Source organism: Halichoerus grypus, chromosome 4, assembly GCF_964656455.1.
Source record: "Halichoerus grypus chromosome 4, mHalGry1.hap1.1, whole genome shotgun sequence".
Taxonomy (NCBI): Eukaryota; Metazoa; Chordata; class Mammalia; order Carnivora; family Phocidae; genus Halichoerus; species Halichoerus grypus.
Window position 1 is genome coordinate 167,897,766 of NC_135715.1, and position 22,019 is coordinate 167,919,784.

The 22,019-nt window shown below is 34.6% G+C and overlaps 1 protein-coding gene across 6 annotated transcripts in view; it reads right to left on the reverse strand.

Moving 5' to 3' along the window:
- Positions 1–22,019, reverse strand: part of KANSL1L (KAT8 regulatory NSL complex subunit 1 like) — a 146,187-nt gene that overhangs the window by 14,622 nt on the left and 109,546 nt on the right. For all 6 annotated transcript variants that reach the window (XM_078071275.1, XM_078071274.1, XM_036098755.2 and 3 more), the window contains exons 7-8: positions 8,090–8,255; positions 4,965–5,072 (exon numbers count right to left, since the gene is read on the reverse strand). In XM_078071275.1, the coding sequence (XP_077927401.1) occupies positions 4,965–5,072; positions 8,090–8,255 (274 nt within the window). The remainder of the gene's footprint in view (positions 1–4,964; positions 5,073–8,089; positions 8,256–22,019) is intronic.

Below are 22,019 nucleotides of genomic sequence, written 5' to 3' on the forward strand. Positions count from 1 at the left end.
AAGCGGTTAAGAGTCCACAGTTGTAAATTTGTTCATTTTAACCGACTAAGCCACCAAAGCGCCCCATAATGTTCTTTATAGAAAATTCTGTTCATTCTGCATTTAGTTGTCATGTGTCTAAAGTTTTCTTATATCTGAAATAGTTCCACTGTCTTGTCTTTCATGACTGCGTATTTTGATGAGTACAGGCCCTTAATTGGCTTTGCCTGGTACTTCCTCAGAATTGGCAACTAATCATTTACTCTTCAACCCACTACAATTTGTCTTTGCCCTACTTGTTACCTGAGTCAGCTGTGCATTCTTAAAATTCTTCTGGACAACAGAGGATAAATAAAAGCTCTGTGACAAAGCACACAAACATCCATCCACTTACCTTCACACAATTTACCCTATAATACCAGGTATTTTGTATATACTTGAATACATCACAGTTTTATGTCTCCATGACAAATCACGTTTGTTTTCATTTTAAAATCAATATGGGCCAACAGCATTTGAACCACCTAGGACTTGTTAGAAATGCAGAATCAGACCCCATTCCAGACTCACTGAATCAGAAACTGCGTTCTAACAACATCCCTCAAGTAGTCTGTTTGCACATAAAAGTTTGAGAAACAATGATTTGGAACACTTTACTCTTCTTCCTCTAAATTCCAATTAAGTATTTAAAGCCATACTTGGCATCACCATCTTTCTGGAGTTCCTCTTGCCCTCTCCCCATTACTCTTACCCCTCCCTTCCTCTTGCCTTCCCCTAAGCAGAGTTACACACTCCCTCTTCTTTTGAGACTATTTTTATCATATCTGTGCCTGCATCATTTTAATAGTTTATTTGTGTGTCTGCTTCCTCTTATTACATTATAATTTCTTTGATTCCCTGTGATTCACTTTTGATTCTTTAGTCTGCCTGGTACAGAGTAAGTGGTCAATAAATGTTGAACTCTAGTTTTATTTAATTCTACAGAAATCACTAACAACAAATAATAATGACCAGTATTTCAGACATGGTTACATAGGATGAAATCTAATTAATGCTTAATTATTTGGGTTGGGAGTGGTAGGGAAAGAAAATAAGGGGGGAGAGATTGGGATACAATAGAATATACTTCACTGATTTGCCTAATAATATTGCAGCATTCATCTCAAATATATTCTGTTCCTAGCTCTTAATTCCCCCATTACTAGCATGTCATTACATTATTGATACGTTACTATTACTTCTGTGCCTAACACATTTACACTGCCCTATCTTTTTTAAATTTCAGATAAATAACATTAGAAATAATATAATCACCTAATCTCACTTATCTAACAGCATATAATTTCATTTTTGTATATTCCTTTTAGTCAAACAAATGCATACATTTCATATTCACATTTCAAATGTAATTTCATTTAAATATATGTACAACTGTATTTTTCAAATTTGATTAATTCACTCATTGTTATTTTTTCAAATGGTTACCTAACATCCTTCTGGTTAGAGATAATATCATTTAAGTATCCCCTAGCTGTTAGAGCTAGTTGTTACCATCATGATATTCCTATTATGGTTATTCTTAAAACAATCACCTTCATGCATGCATTTTTTCTTTTTTTAAAATTAGTCTCAGTATAAATTACAAGTAGACGAATTGTATCATGAAAAAGTATTTGAACATAACCCTATATTTTCCTGTATTTCTTCAGTCTTTTTTCCCTAAGCATAGACAACAGCTCCTTGTCCTTAGTGCTTTCAATTTTTTAAAAACTTTTTACTGTGGAAAAATTTCAACAAACACAAATGAAGAAGAGAAGAATAATCTCCCCTATACCTATCATTCATTATCAACGATTACAAACTAGTGACCAATCTTGTTACATCTCCCCAACTTTTTTTTTTGCTTCCCTATTTTAAAGCAAATCCCATCTACAGATATGTGAGCTTGAATTTCTAACAAACATAAAGAGTGTGTGTGTGTGTTTATGTAACCACATGCATTATTACATCTAACAAAGTTCATTAATATTCAACAGCCATGTGTGTTCAAATTTCATTATCTCAAAAATTGTGTGTATGTGCACAGCTGAGTTGTTCAAATCAGGATCCCCAAAAGACCCACACATTGCATTTGGTTGGTAGAAGAATGAACATTTTTACATGGTTATAATCGTACCATACACAGAAGTAAAACATGTTTGTCCTTTTCTATTACTTGACATTCTTTGATGTTTCCATCCTTACATGAACTTTAAAGATATTTTTAAAAGTTGCATGTTCCACTGTGTTAACCATATCTCAATTATGCTCTTTAAGTTGTTTCTAATTTTTCATTAACACAAATAATGGTAAAATGAATAGATTTGTAAATAAAGGTGGTTTTATAGTAAGCATTAGGCTAGGTTACCAGAAATGGATTTACTGGGTCAAAATACAGTTAACAGTTTAGTAAACATTTGCACAAGTAAATAGTTATTTTTCCTCAATGAGCTTATTTAAAGAATACATAGTTTAAAGGCATTGTAATTAATTTCACAGTACTTCCCAAAAGGTCTGTATTCTTAATGCTATCTAAAATATTTGAGGGTCCTCTTTTTACTATACACATCTTGCCAGAATTGATGATTATAACATTTAAATGTCCTACTGTAATCAGAAAAAATAAATATTTAGCAGTGTCTACACATAAGCACTCAGTAAATGTTACTTATGATTATCATTTTCATTATCATCATTAAATACATCAGTTTTTTACTTCTAATTCTTTTAAGACAGCACTTTTAACATTTAACTCTTTAATCCATCTGGAATGTATTTAAAATAAATTTAAGATGGATGAACATTAATGTGCTGTATGAGGTAGAGATCTCTTTTTTTTCCCAAAAAGTCATTGTTTAATCCACTGATTTTAGAAGAAACTTAGTTGTTTAAAACATGGACTCTGAGCCAGACTGCTTGGACTTGAATCCTGACCCTATCACTACTCAAATGTGACTTTGGGAAAATCAGTCAAGGAAGAAAATCATTATACTCACTTTACAGGGCTGTACAGATTAAAGCAATCAACAAATATAAAGCCCTTCAACCAGTAGTGGCGTGTAAGGAATGCTTCATAAGAATTATTGTTATTACTTATTGATGAGGCCATCCTTCCCACACTGATAGGAAAAACCACCTTTTTATCATATCATGGACAGTTGGGTCTGTCTCTAGGCTATTTAGTTTCCTAGATCTGACTTCAACACCACACTAAAATAATGCTTATAGCTTTACAATTTTGCTACCTGGCACCTCCTTCTTACTGATCTTTTAAAAATTTTATTAGCTATTCAACATTTATTCTCTCAGATAAACTTCAGAATAACTTTGTTCCAAAAGAAAAGAATACCAGAATGCCTGGGTGGCTCAGTCATTAAGCGTCTGCCTTTGGCTCAGGTCGTGATCCCAGGGTCCTGGGATTGAGCCCCACATCGGGCTCCCTGCTCTGCAGGAGGCCTGCTTCTCCCTCTCCCACTCCCCCTGCTTGTGTTCCCTCTCTCACTGTGTCTCTCTCTGTCAAATAAATAAAGTCTTAAAAAAAAAAAAGTTACATTATAAATTAAGCTGGGGAAAAATAACATCTTAAGTTCCAATACTCTCGTCTTTTTTTTTTTTTAAAGTGGGCTCCCTGCTGGGTGTGGAGCCCAATGTGGGGCTTGAACTCATGACCCTGAGATCAAGACTTGAGCTGAGATCAAGAGCTGGACACTTGACTGAGCCACCCAGGCACCTCAGACAATACTGTCCTCTGATAGGAACAGGGTTATTTCTCTCTATAGGCACATATTCTTGTGTTCCTTAGTAAACTTTTTAAGTTTTCTTCGTGTAGGTCCTTACTAAGTTTAATTAATCCTAGATATTTTATATTTTCACTGTCAATGTGTCTAGTATAATTCTTTTACATATTCTAACTGGTTATTACTGGTATTTATAAAGGCTGCTGATTTTTATAAATTTATTTTAAAATCTACTTTTTAGAACTCCAATTCTAACAGGCATTGAGTTGATTCTTGAGTTTTTGAGGTAGATGATTATTTCATCTGGAAGTAATTTTTCTTAGTTTGTATGACTTTTTTGATATTAAGAAGATTTTCGCTTTGTAGACAGTCAAAACATGTTGATGTTTTTCTTCTGATTGTTTCCAAACACAATGTCCCCGCCCCCATTCATAATACTCATAACTATTTCATTATAATTCTTCTAGTTTTATTTTGTAATTTTAGTGTTTTAATTCTTCAAATTCTTGGAACCAACTAGAATTTATTCTAATACATGGTATGAAACAAGTATGTAAACAAAATTTCCCCCAAAAGACTAAGAGTACTAACAATACTATTTATTGAATAGTTCTCCATGTTCTCATTGATTTACAATTCTTCCCTTATATAATAAAGTATAAGCTATATAGTCTGCTTCATGGATTTACTTTCCTAAATGTACACAAAATCTATGCTAATAACTATTACAGATTTTTGTTATGTTTCCATGTGTGGCTAGGATAGATTGTCTTAATACTTTTTCCAGCAGTTAGTTTTGTATTTTCCCATTTATTCTTCCCAATGGGCTTTACAATTATTTTAAGTTAACCAAATTCTTTTAGAACTTCAAGTTACATTGCATTAAACATATAAACCAATAGGAAGAATTGATATCCTTATTAATCCTATCATCTAGGAATGCTGTATTCTCCATGTGTATGTAGATTTCCTTTTATATTTATCAATAATATTTCTTAATTTTCATTCTATAAGTATCACCTTTCTTGTTAAGATCACTCCTGTGTATTTTCTACATGTGTGTGTATATGTGTGATTTATAAAAAGTGAGTATTAAAAATTAAGGATTTACATCTTGTTCCTTTGTTAAATTTTATTTCCTTAGAAAGCAAAAACAGTATCTGAAAGATGAAAAAGGCATATAAAGTATAAGATTTGTAAATGACATACCAGGTGATGGAGGTATGACACAGTCTCCTATAAATTTATTTTCAGCAAGATCTCCTTTTATTTCAGTCTTTTTAAACAGTGTTTCAAAGTGAAAATGAAGAGGCACATCTGGAAAAATAAAGTAAAAAAAGTACTTTTAGTGAATATCATTTTTTATAGATTCTAATATTAAGATTGCTTTCTTTCTCTAAGTAGCACATAAGCTTAGAAGAATAAGCAAAAACTTGAAATGTTACAACTATCAGAAGTGGCAAAGTACTCTCTCCAAGCATACAGACAGCAGTATTTTGGAAATTACTGATTAATGCCCTAAATAAACAAAAACTCTAATGATGAATAAGTTCATAAACCAAAATAATAGATAAGATGATCAAAATTGTAAGTATTAGTAAGTACTATTCCCAGATAAAACAAATGTATCCAAAGGTCTTGAATAAAACATACAGCCAAACCTGGCTGACTCTAAGTCCATTCCACCCCACCCCCACAAACTTTACATTTGAAATAATGAGGTTTCTGAAAGATATGTTTTAATTACTTGAGGGAAAACCATTATAATTCAGATGCTACCTTTGATGAAAACACCAAGTTTCACATTCCCTTAGTTTACTAGTATTATGAATCACAAAAAATACTTTTACAAAGATTAAAACACATTTACAGACTAGCTCTCTTCCTTTAAATAGAGACTGAGATGTCAATTCACTATATTTATATTCTATATTCTCACAACCAAAAGAGGAGCTAAATAATAAAGTAGATGTGCTTCACATTTATTAAAGTTTTCTCCTCAATCAAGAATGCAAAAACAAAACCATCTTCAAAAGTATTTAATAGAGACACCTAAACTTCTTCCTAAGAAACAAAGAAATATTTTATAAAGTAGTTGATGTATTGAAAGTTTTGCTACTGAAAAAAAACTAATTATGAACACATAAATCAGAACAGACCCAGAACGGGTCTGGATTTTAAACAAAGAAGTATCTCTCCCTCAAATGATCTATTTTAATAACAGATCCATACTCAAGTGTGGAAAAATACACTTAAAAAAAAAAAAAGTTCATGAGTTTCAACAGGGAGTCTATCCCAAAGGGACAGAACAGAGGTAGGAAAGATTAGTCCTAACACTATATACTATGATCATACAAAAACTATAAAATGAAACTAAGATTACAAATTAAATGTTATTTAATGCATTTCAGGAATCCAGTATTTTCCAATTGCCAAAACTTTTATAAGTTTATTTCTCCAAAGAAATATCACTTACTTTTATAAAGAAAATATCACCTATTCTACCACTGTTCCTCATGAGTTGTGAGAAAACATGATGTAACTAAGGAAGGCCCTTATTCCACCCATATACCTTCCTTAGTACCCACACCTTTGGGCTTTTATAAGAATATTTCATAACACTTTAATACACTTATTAGTTTACATTTCAGTTGTCTAAACTAGAATGCAAGTACTTTGAGGGATTTATTCGTATTCATACTCTTAGTACCTAGTAAATAGTAGGTATTCAGATTTTTATTAAATGAATGCAAGAAGAAATGAATAACCTAATTAATAGGTGGGGAAGTTAATCTTAACTTATTGGAAGGGACATAAGAGGATTGAATGAAGGATAATTAATGCCAGCTCTCAGGGTTATATCAGAGAAACAAATGTAGCAGGAGAAAACAGAAAGGCAGTGAAGAGTAAAGGTTAGGAGTGTGGCTCTGGAGTATGACTACCTCATATCAAATCCTGCCTCCATCATTTACTAGCTGTATGATCTTAGAATAGTAAGCTTCAGTTTTCTTGTATGTAAGATAAAGAGGAAAACTGGAAGAATTAAACAAGAAAATGTAATGTGCTTACAGGTATGCTAAGCCCAAATGTTAGCTGCATTACCATTGTTATATTTATTATTGTTTCTTTCTATTATTAAGCTTTCCTCAAAGATGGGAACATAGTTCCTGCCAGGAACTTAATTCTTTTCTTTTTTTTTTTAAGATTTTATTTATTTATGTGACAGAGAGAGACACAGCTAGAGAGGGAACACAAGCAGGGGGAGTGGGAGAGGAAGAAGCAGGTCTCCCGCCGAGCAGGGAGCCCGATGAGGGGCTCAATCCCAGGACCCTGGGACCATGACCTGAGCCGAAGGCAGACGCTTAACGACTGAGCCACCCAGGCGCCCCCAGGAACTTAATTCTAAGTATGGTGTAGCTAAGAAATCACTCAAAAATTGGTAAGAAAACAAAGATTCAGGATTCAGGGCAGGAATAGGTACAGAAAATAGTGCTTTACAAAGAGGAGCAGTCCCTGGATGATAAAAAAAACCAAAAGTTGAAAAGGAAAAAGCCCATTTGAGATGTCTTCCCTTAAAGAGAAGAACCTGAGATAACCAGTGTGAAGACTGTTTCCTTTTTTACCCTAATATTTACTTCAGTTCAATACAGAAACAACTGGAGGGGTGCCTGGCTGGCTCAGAAGAGCATGCAACTCTTGATCTTGGGGTTTTGAGTTTGAGCCCCTCATTGGGCATAGAGATTACTAAAAACAAACAAACAAAAAAACCCAAAACTTAAAAAAAAAAAAAAAAACAGGAACGGTTCCAACAAAAACCAGGAACTAGAAAGTTAAAGGGATGTGGGGCTATACATGCCTCATTCACTCAGTTACAGATTACAGATTTTCTTGAAGTTCAAAAGTTGACTATACCTAAAGATGGGCAATTTCTTATCCCAAAGAAACTCAATGCTGATTATAAGCAGAGGAATATTATATAGCAGAGAAAACTCCATGCAAAACAACATATTAGGAAAGAAAACCAACTTACTGAGAAACATTTCAATGGCATAGTCACTTTATCAATAAAATTCTAAATTTTAACACTGAAAAGATCAAAAGCTAGTTATTTCCCAATTTAACTCAAAATGGTTTCCAAGGAATTTAAGAATCAACTTGCAAAAGTAGAAGATTAACTCACAGGATTAATTCCTCTATGAAAACTGTTTAGTTCTAATATCCAGTGGCAAAATAATTGATAAAATTTTTATTAGATTCCTTTTATCTATAGGATTAGACTTCACCACAGAATATATTCAGAGTTTACTTAGAAATTTTTTTATAAGTAGGCTTACCTGATGGCAATGATAGAACAGAATGGAAAGAAGAGTCCAATTCTGATACATGTTCTCTTAATATCTGAGATTTTGAATTGTGTTCACAGCTACTCCAAGTTGAAGCTGACTGCAAGCAAGGCATTTGTGTAGTATTTAAAAACGTTGTTTCTTTTGAAGGCAAAGTCTGCAAGGAAAAAAAAAAAGACTTCATTTTTGCTTAAAAACTGAATCAGAGAGGATGTAACAGTTATAGAGTACAGTATCTGAATGATACTAGAAAGTCCTGGCTTAATAAATCACCTTGGAAAAAAAGCTTGAAAATGACAGAGGGTTTATGAGAGAAGTTATTAAAGGCCATAAATGTGATGAGATTTTACTAATCCCTTTTCAGTTTTTCAAAAGGAAGAGCAACGTCTGTGAAAATGGGTCTTTCCCTCACCTTATGAAATCACAATAAAGAGAAATGAGTTTGAGGAATGTTGGGTTAAAAGAGAATAGCTACATCCCATAATGGTGAGAACTGTAAGAGCAGGTGCTATGTTAAGATTAAGAACTGTGCATACTGTTTTCCTCCTTGCAATCTGTTACAGTCAGTGAATGAAACTTGAATCTCTGCCTTAAATTCCAATGTCAGACAATATCTACACTGGAATTACTGTGAAGTACTATGAGCATTGTACATGTTTACACTAAGTAAGATTTAACTTAATACATTAAAAAAGATATGTATAAAACACACACTATATATGTTACATGAGTTTGTGTTTCTGAAAATAAAGTTAAAAGACTTGAGTCCAGGAATCTTAAGAAAACCATGTTGCTAAATCAAAAAAAGTTATGTTACTACATTAAAAAATACATATTCTGTTTAAAAACTGGATTTTAAATTATTTTTTCTGGTTATAAAATTAGTATACAAAGAAAAGATCTATACAATAGATAAAATATTTTAAAAATTAATAGAGCTCATTTGTACTCCTTCCCTCCCCCCTAACCTCTACCTCCTATAATAACATTTGGACTCATTTTCTTTTTTAAAGTAACTGATATTTAAAATGCTTATAACAACTGAGATCTTTAGATGCTATTTTTAAATGTTTTTATTCTATAAACCCACATTAGGTTTTGTCAACTGTCTTGAGTTTGAGTTTCCCAGCTAACCTCGGCATTTTCTGTGTTTCCACAGCACCCTAGGCATTATCTATCTATAACATAGCATTCACCTAGATTTCCTCTAGACTACTATTAGTTCCCTGAAGGTTGGGACTAGAATTTGCTCAATCCTGTATTCCCAGAACCAGATACAGTCTCTAACGTATGGTTGAAACTTGAATGCTAACTGAATTTTATCTTATTTGTTTTAATAAAAATTTAAGTGAATACAAATTCTCAAATGCATGTATGCCTGAGACTATTTCATTGGGGAAAAAATAGTTCCTGTTAACATATGCTAAAATTTATCATGTAGTGACTTTTGTTTACATTCCATTAGCCAAGCCCTAGGTCAGATAGTTATACCTAGCTGCAAGGAGGGTTAGGAAATGCAGTCATTCTGAGAGGTCAAGTAAACTGCTGAGTTTTTATAAAAAGATATCACATGTTTATACATGATTATAATAGTGTGAGTCATTTCCAAGATTTATTCTAATGATGTTTTATGTATATACTTATGAGAACAGTTGCTGTTTCTTACCTTTACAAGATACACTGGTTCTCTGGACTCACTCTAGAATTATTTGCCCTTTTATGATATACTTCAGAAAGGTATAAAAAATATTTAAAATTACAAAGAAAAAATGTGCTAGCCTCCCTTTTCCATATATGGATAGAGCATTATGAATAAAAGGTGATAAAATCTGAATATTTACCATATAATTAGTTTTCTCTTGCAATTTTTCCAAATCCAGGAAACCCATTAGCCAATTTGAAACTATCCTAAATAATTATGGAGACAAGTGAGGGGCATCTAGGAAAGGCCTTTTTGTTCCCTGCAGAGAAAGTGAAGCCCAGGAGGCTGAAAAGGAATGGATGGAAAAATAAGAGAAAGACCAGGAGATTCTTGCCAATAAAAATTCGTGTGTCTAGAGGGTGTGATCAACAGTACCATATGCTGCATAAGATTCAAGCAAAATAAAGCTAAAAAGTATCCACTAAACTTTTTAGCTCTAATAATGAAACAGTCCATATATACAAAAGCATATAATTTATAGGGAAGGCATAAAATTTTAAAAAGACAACTATACTCGCCATCCTATTTCAAGAAGCAGAACAATACCAATACCTTTATGCTTTCCCCTCCTACACTAGCCGCATGAGCCTGTGGCAGAAATTGCTACTTTCCTCCCAATACCTGTGCTCTCTTTCTCTTTCTCTCTGTTCTAGAACTCCTGATTTTCAGCTAGGCACATTTCTCAAGCCTCCTTGGATCTAAAAATTACTATACAATGGATACGGTCTAGCCAGAAGACCATGAAGAGAAGTTTTCATGTGCAACTTCCTTTTTAAGGTCACTTACTCCTCCATTCTTCCACATTACACTTGATATGTAGATGTGGTGATGAGCCATCATAACCATGTGGATGAGGAGCTCCAAAAAAGAGGAGCCTGGCTCCTAGATAACCATGTAGAACATAACTGTCATGCCTAGGATATTTTCAACCTGTTACAAGACAAATAAACTTGTATCTTATTTATGTCACTATGTGGGTTTTCTGTCAAATGCAGCTGAACCTGTATCTTAACTAACACAATGTGCCTCCTTAATCACATATTTTCTCTCATACCTCCAGGAGTAACTGCTATCCTGAATTTTAATTTTATCATTTCCTTGATTTCCTTTATAGTTTTTCCACATGAATACATGTAATTCTATATAACTTTTTAAATTTGTATGCTTTAAAATGTATATAGACAGAATACTGTTAAATGTATTTGCCTGCTGTATTACCCAACATTATGTACATGCAATTCATCATCCTCCTATTTATAAATATCTGGAATGTTTCTCGCGTTTTATTATTATGAACAATGCTAGTATGAATATCTTGTCTCCTGGTACATGGGTGTAAGAATTTCTCTGGAGTATACTGCTAGAAATGGAATTGCTAGGTTAAAGAAACGCATGATTGCACACATTCAACTTCACTAGATGATATATTGTATTACAAAGTACTTGTAACTAAATTTACACTCCAATAAAGCCGACCTTGGCTCTCACTGCTTTAGATTCATGCCAACATGCATATTGTCATATTACCCATATACTTATCCTTTCTGTTTTTGTTAGCTCCTTCCTATAATTCTGTTTCCAGCTGAGATGTTTCTTCTTCCTTTGCTATTATTATACTGTAGATTTGCTGTCAAATTCTCTCCACTTTTATTTATCTGAAACTTCTGTATATTATCATTTTTAAAGGATTTTTTTGTGACTACAGAATTCTAGGTTGGTTTTTTTTTTTTTATTTTTTCTTTCAGCATTTTAAGGATACCTTCATTTTCACCTGGCTTCCACTGTTTCTGGTTAGTAGTTAAGTTTTATTGTTGCCCTGATTTAAAAGTAATGTGTCTTTTTTACCCTGACTTCTTTTAAAATTTTCTCTCTGTTTTTCATTTTAGCAGGCTTGCCATAATATGCCTTTATGTAATTTCTAAATATTTGTTCTTTTTGAGGTTCACAGAACTTCTGGAATCTACAGGTTAATGTCTCTTTTTAGTTTGGGAAACACTCTATTATTGTTTGTTCAAATGGTACTTCCGCCCTATTCTCTCTCTTCTCTTTCCTAGACTCCAAGGACATATATGGTTAGATTTTTTTCACTGTCGCACACTTCTGTTGTGGTTTTTGTATTTTTAAAATTCTTTCTAATCCCTATGCTTCCACTTGGTATTTTATATTAATAAGTCTTTTAGTTTATTAATCCTGACTTCTGCTCTTATTTGTAATCTAATTTGTAGTTAAATTCATCTGGTAAGGTATTAATTTCACATGTTGTATTTTTCAGTATGAAATGTTCATAGGAGTGTCTTTTTAAAAAGTAGACTCCAATTATCTGGTGAAACAGTCTATTTGTTTATTTTTTCTACTTGTTCTCTATTTTTTTAAACATATTAATCACAGTCATTTTAAAGTTCTTAGCAGCTAAATCCAATATGAGAATCACTTGACAGTATGATGCTATTGTCTGTTTTTCCTCTTGAAGACTAGCCATGTGGTCCCCATCTTTTGCAATGCCTAGTAATTTTTTTAAAGATTTATTTATTTATTTGAGAGAGAGGGAGGAAGAGAGAAAGAGAGCAAGAGTAGGAAGGGTAGAGGGAGAGAGAATCTCAAGCAGACTCCACGTGGGGTGCAGTGTCCAACGCAGGGCTCGATCTCACAACCCTGAGATCATGACCTGACCAAAACCAAGAGCCGGACGCCCAACCAACTACACCACCCAGGCTCTCCGCAATGTCTAGTAATCCTTAACTGAATGCCAAATGTTTTTTTTTTTTTTTTAAATCAAAAGTCTCCATATGATGTAATCTTCCTTTAGAGAGAGTTCTCTCTTCCTATTGCTAAGTAGATACAGTGCAGATTTCTCCCTTTTAATCTAATGTGAGTGTTCCTCAGTTAAGTCCAGGTTGCAGCCCTGGTATGGTTAATGTATCTGATTTGCTCTTGGCCCTTCAAGGTTTTCAAGTGTTTGATGTATTTTATAAAATTCCTCCTGATTATCCAGACCTTAAGATAAAAAGTCTTAAGGGTATACTGAACATCACCCTGCTTTTAAGGGGCTTTTTCATTTATGTTTTTAAGTCTCCTGCTCTGTGCAGCCCCAGTATTCAGCAAATGTTGAGAAGAACAATGGTCAAAATGTTCTGAAGTGAAAACTAGCCATGTGATTCAGGTCTCCCAAAATGCCACCAAGAGCACCCCCAATAGCTATCATCTACTAGCATGTGCACCAAATTTGAAAATTCCTGCCAAAGCTCTAGGGTAAAAGTGGTTGCAGAGCCAGCTCTCCTGGGTGTTTCCTTCTCTGAAGACATATATATATTAGATCTTCTCCTTTAACCTCTATATTTATTAATCTCTTTTCACATTTTCCAATTCTTATTTCTCTACATCTATTTCATTCATATCTATTCTCCAACACACAGTTCTCTCTTCATAGTTGTATCTATCCAGTCATATTACTAATTAATTTTTTAAAATATTTTCTTTTCCTTTTTTTTTTTTTCAAGTAATCTCTACACCCAGTGTGGGGCTTGAACTCATGATTCCAAGATCAAGAGTCACATGCTCTTCTGACTGAGCCAGCCAGGCACCCCCCTAATTTATTTTTCGTAAACACTTTGAACTTACCTGGGTGCCTGGGTGGCTCAGTCAGTTAAGCGTCTGCCTTTGGCTCAGGTCATGATCCTGGAGTCCCAGGATCGAGTCCTGCATCGGGCTTTTGCTCAGCGGGGAGTCTGCTTCTCCCTCTGGCCCTACCCCCTTCCCGTGCTTTCTCTCTCACACTCTCTCTCTCTCAAATAAATGAATACAATCTTAAAAAAAAAAAAGGCATATTGAACTTACTTGATTTTACATTCTATAGATGATAATGGTAACACTGGAAGTTTGCCAGCCTGGAACACGAGCTTACCTATTTTAAAACCTAGTTTTTGTCTTTTTAAATAAGTCACATCTGAAATATGACTTCAGACTTTAAAGATATAAAAGGCCTAATCTGTTATTATAAATTCTATGCAGACACTCTTTTTTCCATTTTTAGTCAGAGTCTAAGGCAGACAAAGGCAAGCTCTTTGCATCTCTGTGTAGCAGGTTTGAGTTCTAGTTCACCCATTAACAAAGTGAGTAGCATTTGAAGGCCCTTGGCTTTATGCAGGATTTCTAATATGCCTCCTCATATCTCCCGGTTCTAGACTTCAGCTCCAGTCTATCTCAAGACTATTAAGCAAAAATGTCTCTCTCTCTCTTTCCCTTCCTCCCTCTCCCGTCCTTCCTTCCTTTTCAATTCTGAGGATTTCCATTTTTCTAGTCAGATTAACCATGCATTGTATAAAATATTTTTTTTTACATTTTACATTCTAATATTTTGTATCTGGAGGCTTTCCTAAGAACTATTCCACCACATTGCTGGGATCAGAAGTTCTGCATTAGATCTGGCAACTAAAAGGTGACTCTGACCTTTAAAAAAATATTTCAATAAAATGCTTTTGCTGGTCACCATACTATAGTAGGGTGAAGAATGAAATAAGAAACCAGAGACACTGCAGTCCTTCTCAAGGAACCCAACATTTGAAAGAGATAAATACAAACACTTTCAAACTTATTGTGGAGGAAAGAGATTAAACAATAGCTAAATGAGATATGCTCTTTTTAAAAAAATCAATTTTGAAAGGAAAAAAGGCATCTCCATTTCTGTCCATGAAGAAGTACAGCTATGCTACTTATATCAAACAACTGTTTTCAGAATTTGGACAAGAGGCAGCATATGAGTGTTATCTCTAAGAGAAGAAAACAAATGAGGTGATCCTATAAATCTAACAGCTTTTGCATGGAGATATGTTCCTAAGATTTTGGCACAAGGAGGGGGGTCCAAATAGTATGACAGTCTATCTGATTTGAAGAGACAGATATTGAAGTCTAGGGAGAGAATGGTAGCTACAATTTATAGAAAAGAGTGCCCTAAGAAGGGAAGCTATACAGAGAAAGGGCTCCAGAAATCCATATGGGGTGCTTTTTAATCATTTGTCAAATAATAATCTACACATGCATGGAATGAAGCAAAAAGGCCAGTCTAAGAACAATTAATTTGGGGGTGGTGGAGGAAGCAGGAAAAAAGAACAAACAAACAACACATGAGAGAAATAAACAGCAAAATGTTGGATTTAAATCTAACTATATTATAATTACATTAAATGTAAATGTTCTAAATACTCTGATCAAAAAGCAGAAACTTTCAGATTGGATAAAAAAGACCTAAACATATACTGTCTACAAGAAAACCACTTTAAATATAAAGTCATATATAAGTTACAAGTAGAAGTATGGAAGCAGATATACCACCCAAGCACTAATCACTAAATTAGTATCAGTGAAAGTAGATTTCAGGAATATGGACAAATACATAAGAATAAAAGGGTCAAATCATAAAGACATAAAAATAAAACTAAACATCTATGCAGGTACTAACCAAACTTCAAAATATATGAAGCAGAAGTGGAAATAACTAAAAAGAGAAATAGACAAATCCACACTTATAACAGGAAGAAAATCAGTAAGGATATAGAAGACTTGACTGGCATTATCAACTAAATAAACCTAATAAATGTTTATAGAAAACCCCATAAATAAAACAGAATATACACTCTTTTCAAGTATGTCTGTAATAGTCACCAAGACAGACTGTATGACGAGCCATAAAACAAATCTCAATAAATTTAAAAGGACCGAAATCATACACAGTATGTTTTGTAATCACAATGGGATTAAATAAAAAATCAGTAACTGGAAGATACTTGGAAAACCCTGAAATATTTGAAAATTAAACACAATTCAAAATAATCCAGGGTCAAAGAGGAAATCATATGAGAAATTAGAAAATATTTTGAATTAAAACATATCAAAAGTTGTAGGATGTTAAAGCAGTGTCCAAAAGGAAAATTATAGCTCTCTACGATTATATTAGAAAAGAAGACTGAAAATCTATGTTTTTAAGCTTCTACCTTAAAAGAAGTTAGAAAAAGAGATGGAGGCAAACTAAACCCAAAGTAAGCATCATTTACTTATGATACCAACATACCCAGTAGAAGAGCTAACATTAGAAGGACTGATAATATTGTGTTGAATATGGAACAATTTGAACTCTGGTTCATTGGTAACATGAAATGATACCATCTAAAAACAATGGCACAAAAAGTTGTATATTTATAGCAGCTTTACTCATAATAGCCAAAACCCAGAAACAACCTAAATGTCCAAGAGCTGATGAATGTATTAAAAATTGTGATATGGTCACAACTATGATATCATACAATGTAATACTATTCTGTTTTATATTCCATTTTTTTAAAGTAGGCTCCACACCCAGCATGTAGCCCAATGTGGGGCCTGAACTCACGATCCTAAGATCAAGACCTATGCTGAACTCAAGAGTCGGACACTAACTGAGCCACACAGGTGTTCCTATATCCCCTTTTAATCCTCATTCTCCACTACTATTTCCTTTCACCTCTATTCTAATGTATTTGGATCTCTTTGTGTGTGTGTGCATTATTGTGGAACACATTGTAATTTTAATATTTAAGTTTACATAAATGGTTTTATCATAGAGATCTTATTTGGAATCCGTTTGTCTGCATTTGTGCCAACCCATATACTACATTATTGTAAATCAGTTTCTGGTAGTCCTACCAGCTATCCATCCTCCCATCATTTTTTTAAAAGTACACTTAGCTATTTATGGATATATATTTTTAAATAAGTTAATGTGTTTCAAAAAATCCAGCAAAAATTTTGATCACAATTACCATTAATTCAGGAAGCATGAATGTCTCCCACTTATTAAGATATTACTTTATACCCTGTAATAAGAACTTTAAGCTTATTTCTATAGCAATTTTATATATTCTTTGTTAATTATGAGGTATTTGACAGTCCGCCTTTGGAGATATATCTTGTTTTTATTATATTTTTAATTGGTTATTACTTATGTGGAGAAATTATATTTGTTCTAATAATCTGTTGATTCTGCTGGATTTCCTATGTAATCATTTCATCTGAAAAAAAAAAAAGGCAATTTTATCTCATCCCTAGGTTCAAAATAACCTTCCTTCAGAACTTTGTGGAGATATTGTTACACTGTCTTCTGGCATCTAGAGTCACTGATGAGAATTTCAACGGCAGTTCCATTCTTATCCATTACAGGTCATGTGTTGTTTTTGTGGTTAGTTCTGTTTTCCTTTCAAAAGCCTTAAGATTGGGGCGCCTGGGTGGCTCAGTCGTTAAGCGTCTGCCTTCAGCTCAGGTCATGATCCCAGGGTCCTGGGATCGAGCCCCTCATCTGGCTCCCTGCTCAGTGGGAAGCCTGCTTCTCCCTCTCCCACTCCTCCTGCTTGTGTTCCCTCTCTCGCTGTGTCTTTCTCTGTCAAATAAATAAAATCTTAAAAAAAACAAAAAAAAAGCCTTAAGATCTTACAACCAATATCTTCAAAAATTTCATTAAAATGTGATTAGGTGTAGGCTACTTAACTCTTAATGCTCAAACTGAAAGCACCATGTTGTTTTTTACTTATGGGAACTCTTCACATTTTGGAAGGAAATTTTTGGTTCTATTATTGCTCCTTTTTATAACAGGCTGTTCTTGACATTATATTCTGTTCTCTGAATTATCTATTTCCACCAAGGTTAGCTACTTCTTTGGCCTTTCTTTCTTGCTGCTGGTTTTTCCTCCTATGTTTAACTACTTGGATACACTGCAATGCTTCACCTTTAGATTTTTGTATGGTGTACTTCCTCTTCATGTCAATCAAGTCTCTATTCAAATGCCAATTATTTTGAAAAGTCTTTGTGAAACTATCTAATCTAAAAGAGACTACCTTCTTCCCCAGAACTCGATGTCCTTACTTCAGTTGGCTATTTTTTCCAAAGCCCATCATTAGTTAAAATTTACATTTTATCTCTCCCAAAACTGAATATAAGCTCCATAAAGGCAAGAACCCTTTCTATTGTGTTCACCATGCTATCCCCTACACACTGTGTGGCACATGATGGGTAGTTTGTATTTCTAAAATAAAAGAGAGAGAGAAGAAAGAAAAATAGGGAGAACATACTAAGTAGATTATTCTAAATAGCTGTATATGCCTCTGCTATTGCACATGAACATCTATTTCCCCAACAGGACTCCTTCCTGAATGCAAAGATTAGAAGTTCTGCATAGATGGATAGGACTTGTCAACTGGCAGGCTTAACCTAAAGGAATTCTGCATCCCCCAAGTCTCATTCATGTTTAGCAGCTTCTAACTAACCTTGTACTAAGCCAGTAAGAAATGGAAGCATGGGAGCATTCTAAGAACTGTAGCCATTTAAGTGGCTACATATGGTGCTTTTATTAGGTAACTTTGAGTAAAGTCTGATGGGAAAATAATTGTTACTTTTTTTTAAAGATTTTATTTATTTGTCAAAGAGAGAGAGAGGTAGGCAGAGGGAGAAGGAGGCTCCCCACAGAGCAAGGAACCCAATGTGGGACTCGATCCCAGGACCCCAGGATCATGACCTGAGCCAAAGGCAGATGCTTAACCAACTGAGCCACCCAGGCATCCCTAAATTACTTTGATTAAGGAGTGAAATATCATTTTGATCACAGACTGTCTGTGTTAAGGAATCTCTAGTAGAAAAAAAAATAACTAAATAAGAAGAAAATACAGAATGATTTTATGACTCAGAATGAGGAAAAACTTTGGAACTCTGACTCAAAAACCAGAAGCCATAATATAAAGCTTGATAAATTCACCAATAAAAATTAAAAACTTCTCCATGGGGGGTGCCTGGGTGGCTCAGTTGGTTGAGCGACTGCCTTCGGCTCAGGTCATGATCCTGGAGTCCTGGGATCGAGTCCCGCGTCGGGCTCCCTGCTCAGCAGGGAGTCTGCTTCTCCCTCTGATCTTCCCCCCTCTCATGTGCTCTCTCTCTCTCATTCTCTCTCTTAAATAAATAAATAAATAAATAAATCTTCAAAAAAAAAAACAAACCTTCTCCATGGGGGAAAAAAAAAGGAAAAAAGTAAGGAAAAACAGGGGAAAGATACCAGCAAGTCATAACAAAGGGAAAATTTCTCTAAATATATATTAAGTATATGTGAGAAAAATATATAAAATATTTTTCTAATATATATGAAAAACACCTAAAAATCAATAAAAAGGCAACAAATACTCAACAGAAAAGTGGGCAACAGATATAAGAAGTCAGTTCACAAATAAAAATCTCTCTTAAACAAATGCAAAAATGATCAGTCTCATATTAAAATAATGTAAATGGAAACTACACCATGATACCATGTTTTCTACCTACAAAATTGTTTAAAAACAAAAAGACCAAAAGTTTAAAATTTTACTGTGTTATCAACATATGAAGAAATAGGCACTCATACATTGCTGGTAGGAATGCAAACTGGTTCATCTCCATATGGAGGGCAACTTGACAAAAAAAAAAAAAGAAAATTAATTTCTTTTTAAAAGATTTCTTTATTTATTTTAGAGAGAACATGCGCAGGAGGGGCAGAGGGAGAGGGAGAGAGAATCTCAAGCGAACTCCACACTGAGTGCGGAGCCCAAAAGCAGGGCTTGATCTTACAACCATGAGATCATGACTTGAACCAAAACCAAGAGCTGGATGCTTAACCGACTGCACCACCCAGGTGCCCCAGATAACTAAATTTATAAACATACATACTCTTTGACCTAGCAATTCAATTTCTGAGAATCTTTCCAACAGATATACTTATAAACATGTAAGTTAAACTATCTCAACCTGATAATAAGAATGTATGAAAAATCCATTTCTAACATCATAGTCAATGATAAAAGACTAAAAACTTTCCACTTAAGATGAAAAACAAGACCAGGGTGTTCTTGTCTTCTTCACCTTCACTACTGATATTCAATATTATACTGGAACTTCAGCCACAACAATCAGTCAAGGAAAAGAAATAAAAGAGATAAAAATTTGAAAGAAAGAATAAAGTTATGTATTTGCAGATGAAAAGCTCCTCGATATAGAAGATTGCAAAAAGCCCACAATAAAGCCACTATAGCTATGAAATGAATACAGCAAAATTACTAGGTCAACAAACAAAAGTCAGCTGCATTTTTATACATCAGCAATGTACAATCCAAAAAGGAAATCAAGAAAATTACATTTATAATAGTATCCAAAAAAATAAAATACCTTGAAATAAACTGAACCAAGGGGGTGAAAGACTTATACCCTGAAAACTATACAACACTACTGAAAGAAATTAAAGAGAACATAAATAAAATGGAAAGACATCTTATGTGCATGGATTGGAAGACATTACTGTTAAGATGATACATACTGCTATTGTGATTTACAAATTCAAGAAATCCCTACCAAAATACCAACAGCCAAAGAGATCCAGATCAAGGTGGAGAAGGAGGATCCTGAGCTCATCTACCACAGACACACCAAGGCTGAAACTATATATACAGCAACTATCTCTGAAAACAATCTGAAGACTAGCAGAACAGCTATTCCACAGTTTAAGATATAAAGGAAAAGCAACATCAAAAAGCGTGGGAGGGGCAAAGACATGGTTTAATCACAACCCACACCCTGGCTTGGCACCCACAAATAGGAAGGATATCACAGGCATGAAGGTACTCCCTAAAGAGTAAGAGGTTCAAGCCCCACATCAGGCACCCCATGTCCTGGGAACCTGCACCAAGAAGACAAGTCTTCATAATGTCTGGCTCTGAAAAACAGCAGGGCTTAATTCTGGAAGCTTTGAAAATTAACGGGGCTTATTTCAGGAGAGCCAAAGGGCTACAGGAAATCAAGACTCACCCTAAAGAACACACACACAAATTCACTTTCTCTAAGAACCACTACAGAGGCAGCCATGTGAAAAGCTTCTGGGCTATGTGAAGGAGATATACTGACTAATTTTAGGATGTGTAATGTATGCACAGGGATCTGTAGGAACTTTCTCCAGGATAGAAGTGCTGCTGGCAGGTACCATTTTTCTTGCCTTCTTTCTGCCTAGCTAGCCCAAAGCTGACTTGTGCCATTTCAGACACTCTCCATCTACCTTGCTAGCACTGCTCCCTCTGCCCTGGCATTCCCCTGCAGAGCTGCCCGTTGCAACCTATCCACCCCAGCCGGAAACCATAACAAAGCAGTTCCTGTCCTGCCAGCCTCAGCTGACACGGCATCCCAAAAAAAGTGGCACCTGCCCCAGCATACATAGCAGGCAGCCTCAGCTAGGACAAGAACCCTTCCAAAATGGTTTCTGCCAAGGGAGCCAGCCCCGCCCACAAATGTACCCAGAGCACTTATAGTCCAGCCACACAGGAGGGCACACACACCCCACAGATGGGACAACCCTGGAGCAGGTGGTTCTGTTGACTATTAGAGATTAGGATTCTGGGCCCAACAGGATGCCTTCTACATAAGACCATTCCTTCAAGATCAACAGACACAGCTGATCTACCTAACACATATAAACACAGAGAGTCAGGCAAAATGAGAAGACAAAGAAATATGCTTAAAATGAAAGAACAAGACCAAACCTCAGAAAAATACCTAAATGAAATGGAGATAAGCAATCATACCTGATAAAGATTTCAAAGTAACAGTCATAAAGATGCTCACTGAACTCAGAATGGATGGACAAAGCAAGAATTTCCAAAAAGAGAAGTTAAAAAAGAGCAAATCAGAGCTGAAGAACATTATAACTGAAATGAAAACTACACTAAAGGGAATCAACAACAGATTAGAGGATGCAGAAGAACAGATCAGCAATCTGGAAGAAAGGATTGTGGAAATCGTCTAAGCTGAACAACAAAAAGAAAAAAGAATTTTAAAAAATGATGATAATTTAAGGGACCTCTAGAACAACATCAAGCCATAATAACATTAAAATTATAGTAAGTCTATAAGGAGGAGAAAGGGGCAGAAAACTCATCTGAAGAAATGATAGCTGATTACTTCCTTAACTGGGAGAACGAAAGAGACATCCAAGTCCAGGAAGGAAAGAGAGCCCCCAAACAAGATGAACTCAAAAAGTTCCAAACCAAGACACATAATAATTAAAATAGTAAAAAATGAAAGAGAGACTCTAAAAAGCAACAACAGAAAAGAAAGGGAATACTCATAAGACCATCAGCTGATTTTTCAGCAGAAATATAGTGCATGATATACTCACAGTGCTGAAAGAAAAAA